At 41.9% G+C, this 15,621-nt stretch overlaps 2 protein-coding genes across 3 annotated transcripts; one reads left to right on the forward strand and one right to left on the reverse strand.

The window, feature by feature from the left end:
- Nucleotides 1-219: 219 nt before the first annotated feature.
- gtf2a2 (general transcription factor IIA, 2) lies at nucleotides 220-3,550 on the forward strand. Its single transcript, XM_044029571.1, has 4 exons — nucleotides 220-407; nucleotides 2,480-2,584; nucleotides 2,965-3,122; nucleotides 3,284-3,550. Coding segments are annotated over exons 1-4 (336 nt in total). The 5' UTR covers nucleotides 220-335; the 3' UTR covers nucleotides 3,285-3,550.
- A 473-nt stretch (nucleotides 3,551-4,023) lies between these two features.
- On the reverse strand, nucleotides 4,024-15,231 carry LOC122771962 (zinc finger protein 395-like). 2 transcript variants are annotated; one of them, XM_044029560.1, is made up of 10 exons: nucleotides 15,160-15,231; nucleotides 10,064-10,230; nucleotides 9,736-9,905; nucleotides 9,542-9,651; nucleotides 8,879-9,087; nucleotides 8,695-8,795; nucleotides 8,351-8,603; nucleotides 8,164-8,256; nucleotides 7,617-7,687; nucleotides 4,024-6,956 (listed from the first exon to the last, which is right to left on the reverse strand). In XM_044029560.1, exons 2-10 carry the CDS (start codon nucleotides 10,226-10,228, stop codon nucleotides 6,845-6,847), a joined length of 1,284 nt encoding a protein of 427 aa, XP_043885495.1. In that variant the 5' UTR covers nucleotides 10,229-10,230; nucleotides 15,160-15,231; the 3' UTR covers nucleotides 4,024-6,844. The 2 variants fall into 2 exon arrangements, with proteins under 2 accessions (XP_043885495.1, XP_043885496.1); XM_044029561.1 differs by lacking the exon at nucleotides 15,160-15,231 and adding an exon at nucleotides 12,780-12,937.
- Nucleotides 15,232-15,621: the final 390 nt, after the last annotated feature.

Genomic DNA, 15,621 nt, shown 5'->3' on the forward strand with positions numbered 1-15,621 from the left:
TTGGTATTCCCAGCTGCCTTTGATACTTTTTTGAAATGTTTAAAGCATTTTTCTCTCCCATAGAAAGTTAGAAATCAGCTCAAAGGCAGACAAAGTAAATGGAACACATATCAAAGGCATCCGCACATACTACTGAAAAAAGGACACTTCAGTTCTAACTTCTTATCCTGTCATTTATTAACTGTTACGTGTTTTATTTTGGAATCTTTTAGCCGGAACTCTTTTTGTAAACGGCGCCTCCAATCACAGTGGAGTGAAGCTCATAGCTTCGTTAGCTTCGTGAGTGTTTGTAGGATAGTTAACAGTAGTTGTTTGCACATTCGGCTGTTCCCGCCATGGCGTACCAGCTGTACAGGAACACCACTCTGGGAAACAGTCTGCAGGAGAGTCTGGACGAGCTCATACAGGTGACACTCGCCTCAAAAACACCGCGACTGTTGGTCCACAGCTAGTCCACAACAGCGCGCTGCTAACAGCTAGCCACAGCGGCACTCGGCTAACTCTTGTTAGCTCGCGGCGGGCTAACTGGAGCTCGGTGTCTATGTGGTTTACTTTAGTGCCGTGTCCTTCTACAGACGAATTAAAGTATTTGTATGAACAAGTGGGCAATGTTGGTGTCGTGACCAGTTTTTACGTTTTACGTGTCCTACAGGTCAACAGCAACACATTTATGCTGTTATGATTCGCGATCATCCGAATGTGTTCTTGCTGGTTTCTTTATTATCATCACACTCAAACACACTGGGTTTACTGTACCAGTGGGAAATTTATGTTTGACCCATAAAGCCAAGATTATAGTCGCACAAAGTACACATAAGATTCCTTACGTAAATACTATATATGTATATGTATATGTATATGTGTATATAGCCAGAAACATTATAGAACCAAAGTTGCTTATGTTTGGCTATTGTTTAGAATTGATGTGGCAATATATTAGGTTTCTTTAGTAAATTATTAGTGTGACCCATTTTATTTAGACGTTTATTGAGCAGAACGGATGTCATGCATCCTCCCCGGTTAGGTCTTTACTAATGAAACAAACGTTGAAGAGCAATTTCAAAAACAAAACGATAAAATACTAAACCGATGACGTCAGGTAACGGAAATTGTACAATAGTATGTAAAAGTCAGTGTTCACAGGCTTGTTTCAGCCATTGTTTTTGCTTGTGAGTTTAAAACCTTAATCTCCGCCAATGTTTTGATTTCCGGTGGTAATATCTTCCAGAGTTTGGTACCTATTACCGTTCGTTTCGCTGTTCTACAATAACTGTATTAATTCCACCATTTTGTTTGTTTACCAATTGGCAGAGCATTTCAGGAGCAAGTTTGTTCACACACTTGAAAATAAGTTTTAGACATGAGAAGCCTAATTAAACTGTAAAAATGTGGTATATTTTTCTTGATAATTTGTATTTCAGTAGTGCCACCTAACAGGTTTCTGATCCTTTACTTTAGTGCCTGTTTATATAATGACCAAGTGTGTGCAAGTGTTGTTTGGTGAGTTTGGCCCCAAATGATTATACAATATGATCCATGGGGCAAATACTATGGCATTTATGCGCATAGCGCTGCGTTGTAATAAGGGCCAACTGAACTGCACTTGCACGTCACCTGCAAGACAGTACTCTCTCTGTGTTTTTGAGTATAGCAGTGTTGTGTTTGTTTTTTATCTTCTGTTGCCCTGTGACATTCCCCTGCTGCACATGGGAGGTTATTGACTTTATGTCGAAACAGATGGAGGCAACATCAACATCACCCTAGTCATGTGAGATGGCTGCAAAAAAGCTATATTATGACTGAAAACACAAAGAATCCCCCTGGAAATGTTTCACATATACAATATATTAAGAATATAGTTGATAGCAAATGGAAGCTGTTGCTCTGTAAACTGCTCACTGTGTGTGTGTGTGTGTGTGTGTGTGTGTGTGTGTGTGTGTGAAACACAAATGGTCGTAGATAATAGTTGGATAAAGCCTCTTTGAGATAGTGTAGACATAAGCAGGTGTAGATTTTATCATGCAAACATTTTATGAAGTGGCCACAATCTTATTTATGGAGTCCTTGCTAGCAGCCATGTTTCCAGTGAGATGATACTTGTCTCATATGGGTTCTGGTCTAGTCAGCAGCTTAGACTATTTGTCAGTATCTCGCATAACCAGGCACATTTAAAAAATCCAGAACTATTCTTGTTATTATTATTATTATTATTATTAATAATAATAAATATAATCCATTATTGTTTGATAATTAACTCTGTATGAAAACATTTCTGAACTGAAAATGAGCATCTCATACCTGCTGAGTAAAATAATGAAGTCAGACATCTTTGGTGTTTTTAATTAACATGTCTAATAAACAAAAATGTCATGTGTTGATTAATGAACTTAGGTTTTTGCTGGGTAGATTCAAAAACACTGTTGTGAACCATTGTGTGCGTGAGGATGTTAAACTTGGTCATGCATGTGTGTGCGTGCAGACTCAGCAGATCACCCCTCAGCTGGCTCTTCAGGTTCTCCTCCAGTTCGACAAAGCCATCAACACAGCGCTCGCCAACAGAGTCCGCAACCGAGTCAATTTCAGGGTGAGTTTCTTTTTTCGCCTCTTCTCTCTTATTTGGCTACAGTCATGACTGCACAGCTGGCAGGAAAGGAGACATTTAACATTTTGTATGCATGAAGTTGCTTTTGAGTCCACAGGAAGAAAGGAATGGAAGTAAAACTGCTTTGAACCACTTTTTGTCACTACAGACCAGTTTGTTACTCACTGTTTCTGAGCTTGTGTGAAGTCATAGTCATGTACAGGACATTTTGAACTCTTTCAGAAAACTGTGTGTTCACATTTTAGCCTTTACACAGGCAAATGGTGTGCAGTAAGGACTCAAATCAGGATTCATTTGGAGAAGTTTATGTTTATATTCAACAGGAAGCTGTAACATGTTTATGTTGTGTCCCACCTCCCCAGGGTTCTCTGAACACCTACAGGTTCTGTGACAACGTGTGGACATTTGTCTTGAACGATGTGGAGTTCAGAGAGGTGACTGACCTTGTGAAGGTTGACAAAGTCAAGATTGTCGCCTGTGACGGAAAGAGTGAGTCAGTCCAGAACAAATCTGACAAATGGTAAGTGTAAAACTAAAATTCTTTCACAGTTCACACCCACACACCAGTGTGTTTTTTTTTCCATTGTTTAACTGAATAAATATTTATTTGCTTGTTCTCTCTTTTCTTTCTTTTGTTTTGTGCATTTAACACTTTGGTTTTTTCTCTCTCTTTCTCATTAGACTCTGGCTCCAACGTGGCAGAGTGACAACTGTCAGTGTTGATGACGGCTGGAGCCACAGATGGACCTGGATTGTACATATAATTTATTACAGCAGAGTGACAGCTGAGTGTATGCGTGTGTGTTTGTTTGTATGTGTGTGTATGTGTGTGTGTCTCAGAGTGGATCAGTCACTGTTTGGTTTTATTATCACTTGCAGGCATTTTTGTTCAGTTTGCTGTTATAATTGAGCTGGATCATCTTTAATAAAAACTTAATTTAAAACACACAGTGTCTCGTTCTGTATGTCGTATGTACAGGCTGACAAAAAAGAAGGACTTCAGAAAGCATGAAAGTGGTTGTTCATGTGAGTTTCTGTGCTTTGTGCTCTTCCTGTCCCAAGAACCAGCACGAGACAGAGAAAACATGAGGCTCACCAATTAAATCTATGCTATACTTATCTGTCTACTGGTTTATCTTTTCCAACTTGTGTCGCTTTGTATACTGCTCTCTCACTGCACCCCTACTGTCAAATAAGTTGACATGTGACTTTATCTAAAAGTCTTCTTTGCATTTACACAAGTAATAAACTTACACCAATGTCACTTTTGGTAACTGGGAGGAAATGTGCAGTTTTAGCATTTATATGTTGCTGGTTTACAGCTGAAATGGCTGTCAACTGTTGTTAAAAGTTGTTCAAACTTTATTCTTATGAAAATCGTACAGAATCAATCGTCTCGTAAGTGAAGACAAACCCAAACGTTTTCAGCTCATTCCAGTTTATTATAACATTGCGATTTCACATGTATAAAAGAGTGCATCTTAGAAATGATTTGATTACAATGATCAACGTTGAACTTTTGTTGCTCTTAAACGAACATATAATAAAAAAATAACGTACAGAATTCAATGCAAACAAACGTCTTTCTGCGGCAACAATGACTGATAAAAATCTTAAGGAATCATCACAATTTGATATATGGACCCAGTGTATGTATATATCTGTATGTATACCCCAGGAGCAAGTACATATTATGACGTGTATACTCATATTGGTGTGCATTGTGTTAGTTTTGATAAAACTTGACTGATCAATACTGCATGTGGTTTCATCAGGAGTGGAAATGGCTTTTGCTTCCTAACTATGCAAGTGAAGGGAAATTAATAGATGAAGAGTGATGGATACATGTATTTACAATGTGGGAGACGACTGTTATTGCGAAGTAGGGCTGTAATGAATTGATGAAGGAATCAATTACTAATCAACTGTTTTTTTTTGTGGTTTCAGCATGTTCGTTGCTCCTCTTTTACAGTAAACTTAATATTTTTGGTTTGTGGACAAAACAAGACGTGAGGGAAAAATGTTTTGGGAGTATTTGGAAACAATAATTGACATTTTTCTTCATTTTCATATTTTATGGAAGTACCAACACGGACATGATGTTGTTTGTGAGACTTAAGCCGTACTTGATGCTGACAGGCAAACTCCACTGATCTCAGCAAAACATACAAAATCAACAAAACGGTTCAACTTGCTGAGTCACTGGTTTGGTGTTCGTCAGGTGCAAAACATCAGAAAGGCTACACCATCATGTTACAGACAACCAAAGCGCTCAGTTACAGGTTTGGTGTGAGAGGAGCTGAGGCTGATCCTGAATCAGTTCTTTCCTGATCTAACTGCGCATTACACCACGGCCTGTGTAGCACCAGACGGACACATTAGCACCGAGTTTCTGACCACAACGTTTATTCTACAATCAATGTAGACTTGGGCCAGTCCACATTTATAAGTGGAAATGGACAACTTTCATTAGCTCTGAGCTCAAACGCTATGGCCTGATATATTCACACGTTGAGGCAGTAAGAATTATTATTTTTGTCTGCGCCATAATTACCAGGAATGATTCACCAATTGAATTGAATAGGTTATACTAACATCTTCGTGCTAATGGTTAGAATCCTCTTATAGAGCCAGAAGCTCCACTTTTTTCCACATTTCCTCAAAACAAAGTGTAACTAAACCCCCATCTGTCAAGTAGTGAACTGAGACCTGAGTTAGGGAGAAGAGGAGGGAGGAAGAGTGAGAAGTAGAACAGGAGACGTCGCCTGATAGTGAAATCTGACATCGAACAAAAAGGGGAGGAGTCTGGGACAGCGAGCCTCACGCTGATTAGACAAGAGGGTGATGGAAGAGTGAACTACGAAAGCCAATGGCAAAAATTTGAACGCAGTAGCTGGTGTTTGACCAGACAGGCAGTATAATTTCAATTTTTCCTACTAAACTGTGAAGATTTGCACCTGGATCTCAAAATAACATTACATTATATATCCAAAAAAAGTGGTTTAGGGGTTTGGTTACATTTATTACACTTATTGGTTATCAGTTGTATGAACTAAGTCAAGTGTCAAGTAAAGGTGAGAGCGGCCAAGCGGCTCTCCCTATTAATCCTTCTTTTTCGTATATCTCTTTTTGTACATAGACATACATTTGTCTAATCAAATGTATGTCTATGTACAAAAAGAGATATACGAAAAAGCGGCCACATTGTTGTTGAGTTCATTATCAACACGCACAGTCTCATAAAGTTATGCCACTGTTGAATTTCAAAGGGAGTTGTCACACAAACTGCCATCCCTCAATTTATGGTGGTATTGCTTTAGTTCCTTTGTGCAAGTCAACCGAAATCTCACGGATACAAATAATGTAGTAATAATAATAATACTACAGATATGGACATGGGGCTCCTTCTGTTTGCATATGTATCTAACATTCTAACACTGAGCATAAATGACACTTATGGCCTTGTGTTAACTAATACACAGAATAACACAAATGTTTATTTTATGGACCATGGTAGCAAAGCAATTCTTCTTCCTCTGATTGAGGTGATTAAACTCCGACCTTCACCCTAAAGGTAATGTAGCCTAGGCTGTATTGGCAAGTGTGGCCGTCAATTACCTGTATGTAATAAGAAATTAGCAAACTTGTGTGCTTAGATCTCTGTCAGGACGGTTCGATAAAACAGACTTTATTTTAATCCTGCAAGTAAATTATCAAGTCACATTGATTCCACTGAGAAATATTGACTTTGCTGCAAAATATTAGTATAACTGGGCCTTTAAGGTCTAAAGTTAAGCAGCTACTCTCCTTAACTTAATTGACGCAGAGGCTGTTTGTTCTTTAAGAACACACGTGGAGCACTGGCCACTCAGCTGCCTCAGGTCAACAGGTGACCAGGTCAAAGGTCACATCATAGCTGCCCCAGATCACTTCATCACAAAAAAGAGCACCGACGAGACAAAGGTTCTGTTAGACAGCAGCAGCTATAAACTACACATTCAAAAATGAAAGAGACTTAAAGCAAAAGTACAAGTATAAAAACTAATCTAAAGGCAAATTTAGGTATAAAACATCCACCAGGCGAAGCCAAGCTCCTCGCTGACAGTCCCTCTCTGTCCAACCCCACAGTACGACTCCACTTCGGTCCATAGTCTGCAGATACTCCCGCTCTGTCCGTCCTCTGTACATCCCCCCCTCAGTGACCAACTCCTCCGCTTGTCCATTTATGTTCAACCTTCCCGTTCAGTCGAGGAAGCGCTGGCAGGCTTTCTTCCAACGACAGGCCGTGCACCACTGATCTCTGTGCTCGATGCCGTAAACCTTCCGACACTTCTTAGCCTCTCCACGGATCCTCCTGACGAACACACAACACAGAGGACGTTTGTACCTATTTCATGTTGGGATTATTTATGTATAAATATACATACATATATATGTATATGTATATACTGTATATGCATATATATATATATATATATATATATATATATATATATATATATATATATATATATATGCATATATATGTATATATATGTACTTTTTTGGAAGTTCGCTACGTTTAAATTGTATTCCGTGACTGAGAATTTAAAAAATAACATACATATAAACTTTGGCACTGAACAACAAGGACAGGTGAATTGGCGCTAATTAAGGTCCCTGAGTGAGTGACATTTGTGACCTTTGACCCATTTTGGCTGATGCGTTATGTGTTTACATATTGTCTTTTGTCAGCACATTAATGTGTTAAGTTTTGCCTTTAATTAAAAACAATTAATTTGAGATTAGTGTCACATTGTCCTTTTTGCATGACACAAGAAAAAACCTTGTTAAAAAAAGTAACTTTTACTCTTATCAAAATAGTGGTACTTTTACTTGAGTACTTTCAGTATTCTTTCCACCTCTGCATATGTGTCGAAGAAATGTAATTTACCTAAGTTAGATAATGTTTTATTCATCATAAAACATCATAATACAATGTCATTTGTATGTGGGTGTTGGTGTGAGTACTAACCTGCAGGGGGTGCTGTGGTTCTGCAGCCACTGTTCCCCAACACTTACTGAACGCACTCTGAACGGCAAAGCCTGTGAGGCGAGAGAGCGAGAGAGAGAGCATGTGTTTAAACCACGGATTTTACGATGTGAAAAACATGCTGTAGTTCTCCCAGGAAGCCTGCAGGTGGCAGCAGAGCACTGTGGGGAAAACTGGTGGAAAATATGACCACAAACCAACTGAGAGGATTTTCCCTTTGAATGAAAACCATCAGGGAGGAGCGCGCACGCGCACACATGTCTAAAACCAGTTTGAACAGGCTCCTCTGGCCTCGAGGAGAAGATAAACAATAGGGAGCTGAACAAGCCTCAGACTGGAGAAAACAAGTGAGTGGGAGATTATTTCCCATGAGTCTTTGCTGCAGAAGTTTTTAGTTAGTTAAATGTAGTGCAGGTCCTCATTACTGACTGAGTGGATGAATCATGAACTAGTCAATCGATGTTTTTTTTTAAAGTAGAATTGGTAAAAAAACATTTTTTGTTTTGTCTCTAAAAGCCTGACTGTTTACCTGTTTGTTGAAGCAGGTGGAAGGTGGGGCTGTCCAACGACTGGACACCGTGATAGAAGCTGCCTCTGTGATGACTTGGCTGGGAGGCGGAGCCTAATGACACAACGCAAACGTTTTGTTAGGGAGCCGCGACATTGTCTTCATTTTACACTAAATGTCAACCGCTGTTGATAAGCTCCTCCCCTACCTGGTAGGAGTGCTCTGACTTGACCTGCCAGAAGCTGCCGGAAGGCGCAGAGGAACTCAGAGCGCTGCAGGTTGGGAACGGGGGAGATGGAGAGGAGGGCGATGAAGGGCTCGCTGGTGAGGCGGGGCAGTTGGACGGCGAGGAGGGGGCAGGGCTACAGGGGGGAGGGTGTGGAGGAGACTGATGCTGGGTGACCTCGGTGTAGTAAAAATCCTCTTCGCTGCGAGAACAGCGCTCATGTTCTCCACCACGGCTGCGAGAGAGTTCAAAAATAAAGGATAAGGAATAAGGACGAGCTCGTATTAGGACAGTTACAGTACGTGTTGGCATCAGAGGACACTTACCACAGGTGTGTTGTTCTGATGTGACGTTTGATTCCCACCACCGTGGTCAGCACCTTTCCACAGGCGGGCCACAGACACCTGTACGCCACCTTCACCGAGTTCTGCAGGGCGAAAAACTCACCGTGTCAGCTCTCACCCTCTTATGCGTGCTACTGAGCTGTGAAACTGTAAAACACCAACTCACTCTGCGCTTCCTCGGTGCTGGCTCGTCAGAGATCTCCTGTTCCATCTCCATGTCCAGCCCCTCGTCGGGGACTGCAGTCAGGTTGACGTCATTCTCTAGGATTGGTGGAGACGGGGCCGGGCTTCCGTTGGCCTGGCCGACACTCCAGTAGCCGCTGCCGCTGCTGCTGCTGTCAGAGAGCTCGCCGCCTACACAGTCCATCACCGGAGCTGAAAGAAGAGGACACCATTTATTGCCACCTACTGTCTGTTTACTGTTAGATTTTTACCCTTTAAACACCGTTTGTCATGGGTGGGACAAAATCTCTTGAGATCTAAAATATGGATTTGCGCCCAATCTGACTCATTCCTTTGACTAATGTCTTATTGCTTGGCACAATGACGGTCACATGACAAGTTATCTGGCTGAGGGAGAAGCTGACAGGTTTGGTCCTCCATTAAACCACAGAAACATGTGACGGACAGAGTTACTGATCTTCTGTTGTCTGTGTTCTTGACTGTTGTTTTTATTTAAACCTTGAGTGTCAGTGACTTTTGACCTTGTTGGTCAGGTTTCACTGTCCATCTGGGTGAGACATGATCACTTAGACTTAGTCTAAGACGCTTAGACCGGACGCTGTTACAGTTTAGTTACTGTTGTTGTGGTTGTTTGCTGTTGTCGTACCTGGTGGTTCAGGATTGGTGGGACTGTGCATCAGAGGGCTACAGGACAAACTGCTTAGGACCATCGCCGCCATCAATTCGTCCATGTCCACGTCCCCTGGACTCCTCTGTCTGCAGAAGGAGGGGAAACTCAGAGTTAGTCTGTTTGCTGGTAAAAACGCTGCGCCAAAACAGACATCAGAGATGACATCTGACCTGCTGGGGACGTCGATGCAAGAGGAAATGCATCTGCTGTTGGATGGAAGCACTGACGAGGAGGAGGAAGAATGAGATGAAGGCCAAACAGCAGAGATGTCACTCTCCGTGAGATCCAGCTGATCCGCCATTCCTGGAGAGTCACCTTTTCCTGCACACTGAAAATACACCTGCAAAAGAGAAACACCACTTTGGAGAACTATGACCTGGATGAATGAGAATCTAAACACACATCTGTGGTTCATTGTGACTGACTGAGTCAATCAAGGGAGACTTATCATAGAAAATCCAATCATTTTAGGAAGACTGATTAATGCTTCCTCCTCACCTTCAGTCCAGGGTGACCCCTGACTCTGGTGATGGCCTGAGGTCCCGCTGCCGTCGCCATGGTGACACCAGTCTTGGCTGTCTCTGGGTTAGCTCCTGCCGTACACGCGGAGCTCACCAGCGCACCGAGTGGCGAACGCTTCCCGAGGCGCGTCTTTGGTAGCATGTCTGTGTTTTGTGTGAGAGATTCAGAGAAGCAAGAAAATAGAGCGTCACCTTCTGCCGATCCTTGTAACTTATGTTAAGCAGAACTTGGAGTTGAATGTGAACATGCTCATGTTTCAGTGGTTGTGTATGTTCTTCAGGACCTTTATGTTGATGTTGGGGATGTTTAGAAGATTTAAGGCCATGCACATACATAAGCCAGATTTTGCAAAGGCAGTAAACTGAGACTAGGTCATTTGATTTACATTATGCTGAATATAGTTATTGATCAAGAGCACAATAATTCTACCGATTGTACTTTTAAAGCCAAAGTTATGCTATGTCATTTTCAGCTTTATGTTCTACATTTCCCATTAACGACAGCCCTAAATTGGTGGACAACAAGCAACAGCTGTGCATGAACTCTTCAGAATCACAAATCAACAGGTTAGCGGACATGCCGCAGACTCTGTCCAGAGTTGCCAACTCCTGCCGATCAGGATGACATTAACGTTCTCTGAGTAAATGTCTAATGAAAAAAAGTATTCAGTCATGTGGCCATGCCTTTAATACCAGTCAGTTCAGAGACACCAATCAAATGCCTCTTCAGAGTTTGTTGCAGAAACGTGATTCATCGGACTGAACGCTGCCTCTCCAGACTTTTGCTGCAAACTAAGTCCCAAGAGCCCTCCAATAACATGTAATCTGAGCAGTGGCTGCTGGGAAGTCTTAAGATCTAGATTATGTTTAACTGTCAGATGTGTCCTGTGTTTCACAGATCTGAGAGAAATCAGACTGACTCACAGGCTACAGTGTCATTTACAGTCAGGATGCTGTGTGTGTGTGTGTGAGTGTGTGTGTGTACTTGGATTTGCAAGCCTCTTGGGAATCTCATTTCTGAGGAATTGCCTACGTTGTTGGTTAAGGTTAGGGTTAGTCATGAATTGGTTATGGTTACGGTTAAGGACAATGCTTTCTTAAGGCCCTTCAAGTGAATGGAAGCAATGCAGTGTCTGAAGTAGCACAGCCGTGCAAAGTTGTGAGTGTGTGCTCAAGTGTTTGGCCAAAATGGCAGCAGTGATGGACAAGACCTCTGTTGGCTGTGGTATTATTGGTGAGGTGTCATGTTCGAGAAATTAAATGTATAAAATATTACAACTCTCTATGTATGTGTGTGTGTGTGTGCTAATGGGCAGAGAATTACAAGAAAAGGCCAACGGTCTGAACTTTCTCCTGACAATGACTGTAACGTCTAAATTGATGAACTCTGTGGCTGTGGCAACGTGATGACACACACATGCACAGTTTCACACAGTTTCCAGTTAATCAGTGAGTCAGAATCATGCTCTGCAACACGTACAGTATAACACACGACTGACCTCACTGTGCTAATGTAGCGGAGTCCTTCACTGGTGCTTTTTTTGTGTGTATGAACCGTGTTGTGTGTCCTTGTTGTGTTTTTCCAGGTGTTTGTGCTCCATTATCAGCCGAGCGTCTCCAGAATAAAACACCAGTGAATCACTTTTCCTCTGATTCTGAAGACGACTTGGGATCAATGATCTGATCAGAGAGCAGTTACAGCTGAAGTCACTTCACTGCACAGGGAAGTACCGGTACTTTTACTGTGGTACAGTCACTGCATGAAGTCTGTTACTGTAAGTGAAAGAAGTACTTTTACAGTAACTACATTAAGTGCTTTTAGCATCGTACTGTAACCACATTATTACTCAGGTTCTGTAGCTGCATGAAGTAATTTCAGAAGGGGGTGCCACCAGGGGGAGGGAGGGAGGGGTATGTTAAAATGTTGGTAATATTTCACCTCGATGTGTGAAATTATACCAATAATACAGTTGTTCACAAAAAAAGTGCAGCTTCATTCAGTACATGCAGTATGTGCAGCACAATGAACACATACTGTACTGCACATACTCAAACACACCCCCTCTGTCTGTGTGCAGCTCTGAGCTTTGGGCCAATCAGATTCCTCCTTTGCAGGGCTCACACCCTCCACAATAAGAGTCGCTCGATGAACACGAAAACAGGCCACGAACAGGACTTTAATTTTCTCCACTATAGTCTAGAAACCATTTTACTCGATCTGCACAGTCTGTGGACAAAAAATAGATAAAAAGACAAAACTCCAGAGTGACTTTCACAGTGTCCACACTGGGTGTCCATACTGTCTTATCAGCCCAACAACATTGGACTCAAAGACAAGCAGCAGGCCCACAGCAGTGATTTGAAATTACCAAATGTGGTGCCATGAAGGCCCTGACAACAGTAGTGAAAAAACAACAAACACCAGACACCAAAGACAAAGTTACTGTCTTATCTGTGAACTTCAGCATGAGACACAATTATCACTCCACAGTCCACACTTGTCCTTACTTTCCCTGTATCACATTTCACAGTTTGAACCAAGCAGCAGCAGACACATGCAAAAAGTACATCTGTGGACTCTGAAATGTCCCATAAAAAGAACTCAAGTCAGAAAAAACAGCCAACAAATAGTGAATAAAAAGAATGAGTGAAATGAAAGCAAAGTGTGCGTATGTGTGTGTGTCGTTACATACCTACACAGTCTGCAGCAGAAGAAAAACCACACTTCAAAAATAGGTTAGGATGTATCCACCACACTACTGTTCCATTTGAGCTCAATATGTAAGTGTGAGAGTGTTTGAGTGAGCTGCTGCTGCAAGCTGCAGCCAGTGTCGCATAAAACCCGGAGTGGATCCGGATGGGCGAATGTGAAAGGACACAAAACGAGTGTGTCACATTGTGTCACATTGTTGCGTGTTGCTGGGGAACTTTTACAGCTCATATGTTTTTATGACGTGTAGCTTCTTGTTTCTTGCAAGTGACAGACCTGTGCATTGTGGGTAAATCTGTCACCACCAACGTTAAAGCTGCGGTAGGCAACATATTGCACTTACCGATCCATAATTCCATATACAAAAAAACATTCTTACAGTACTAGTCATAGGCGTCCTTCTGAATGTCTTTGTATGTCACCGTCTTTGTATCATATGGAGCAGACGAAGCAGCTGCTTGGGGGGTTGTCCAATAGTGTGTAAAGAAAAAAGGCCTGGGCTGGCTCTGATAAATAGAACCGCTCAAAAACGTCTTCTTTTCTGGCCCGTGTCTGGAGATTTTGATCAATCACAGGTCAGTCTAGAAAGAGACTGAGTAGATTTTAGTTTTAACGTCTAGAGCTTTGCATGGCCAAGCCCCACCTCATATTTCCAATCTCCTTATGCCATACTCCCGCAGCACGTTCCCTGAGGTCACCAGATCAAAGACTCATGACCCCCCAGTACCAGTTTTAAGACTCGCAGAGACTGTTCTTTCCAGACAGCAGCCCCCTGGTTATGGAACGCACGCCCTTTGCACCTGCGCTGTATCGACTCTGTTGAAAACTTCACTTTTTAGACAGGCTGGTTGATTTTACTTTGGGTGTGATGGTTGTGTGCGTGTAGTATGTGCCCTCGTTTGTCCTTGCTGTAGTAGTTTATTTATGATTGCACAGCACTTAGTATCTGTAAAAAATGCTATATAAATAACCTTTACTTACTTGCTTAATCTACTGAGCAGCTGTACATATACATCCCTATAGTGTCAAGGTCACTATTCCAGCATTTGCAAAGACAACACTGCAGAGAAACCTAAAACAAAGGAGATTCTAAAAAGAGAATCTGACCATAAATGCAATAAAGCATGTATGTCAACATGGGCGGAGCCTTTCAGAGATGGAGAGGTGGTCTTGGCTCATCTATCACGTATGAAACAGGTGCTGCAGTCTACCTAAATTCAATACTCCAAATAAAAGTACAAGCATTTCACCAGAAAATGACTTAATTAAAAGTTGAAGTCACTTTTTATAATATTACTGAAGGAAAAGTCTTGTATATGATGGTTACTGTAATTAACCATCAAAAGTCATTTTCTGATATAAAATATACTTAAGTTTTAAAGTAAAAGTATTAAAAAAAAGTGAGGAGTTAGGATTGAGCCATGGTAGCTCAGTGGTAGGGCAAGTTGTCTTTCAACTAGAAGGTTGTGGGTTCAATTCCTGGCTCTGCTAGTCTATATATATGTCCTTGAGCAACACACTTGAAAAGCTCTAGTTAAGGGAAATGTAATGGAGTAAAAGTTCCTAGAAATATAAATAATACAGTACAGATAGGTGAATTTTGTACTGTGACAAAGTATTTGTACTTTGTTACATTGCAACACTGATATGTACATGGTGGGAACAGTTTAGTAATGAGAGCCTCCAAAATGTCCAAATTTATCCCACACCAGTAACTATCTAGACGTGACCTTTGACCTTCAGAAGCCTGACGAAATCCAGCAAATGGAGCGACCTGCTGTGAGGTCAGAGGTCAACTCACTAGCATAGCTGTTCCATCTAAGAAGCGTCTTCACTTTGCAGAGTCAACAAACGCTGCCTGCTCCGGGTTTTCCCAGCAGCCTCCACTGTAGCTCCTCAAATCTGTAGTAAACAAGGGAACCACGTGAGCTGGAGGTGGATAGCGATTGGTGGAAATCAACCGAGCAGGAACACACCCCACAGAGGTCTGTTGTTTACTGACTTGCTGCTGGAACCTCACTCATGTATATATATCATGTCACACATGCACGCACGCACGCGCTGCTTCCATCTGTAATAATCCGCTCCCAAAATGAGTGTGAGCTGTGCAGGGAAGTTAAAGTACGCGCACACACACACACATACAGAACATACACGAACACATAATTAACAAAGGGAAGCAGCTGTTGACACTTCACGACTTTTTCTTTTAGATTATTGGCAGATTAAAGTTAATCTGAAGTGTGGTTACATTATGGTTAGAAATTAACTGGTTATAATTAAGGCTGTACAGGCTTGTGTGTGTGTGTGTGTAGTTGCAGATTAAACATTAACTTAACAAGTAGCAATGAAAAGGAGAGTACCGAGTCAGTACACGGTGTTGCCGTGTGTACTGTGTGTAGTAGTACTGCACTGGCGCGTGCAGGTCTTCTCCGTGCAGTGATAACAAAGGGCAGCCTGTTGTGGGTGGAGAAGAGCCATAAATGATTATGTAACACTTAACTCCTAAAGAGGTAACGCGCGCGCGGGCGCACACACACACACAAATAAATATCTGGTTGGGCGCGTGTGCGTGCTCTCGCCGTTCTCTCTCTGTGCTTGTGTGTGTGTGTTGGCACGTACCGCACGTATCGTGTGCTACGTGCTAACACTGCCGCGCTGCTGCTGACGAGGGGAACATTTAAAGGAGCAGTCCACATTTTCACTCAGAGAACAACACTCTGATGTGTAATCTGTTGCGAAATATTCTCACAGTGACAACGTAACAAAGAGGATTATAATAACGTTGTTATTCATTCATTCATTCATTCATTCATTCATTCATT

The sequence above is a fragment of the Solea senegalensis genome, linkage group LG7 (genome assembly GCF_019176455.1).
Source record: "Solea senegalensis isolate Sse05_10M linkage group LG7, IFAPA_SoseM_1, whole genome shotgun sequence".
Lineage (NCBI taxonomy): Eukaryota > Metazoa > Chordata > Actinopteri > Pleuronectiformes > Soleidae > Solea > Solea senegalensis.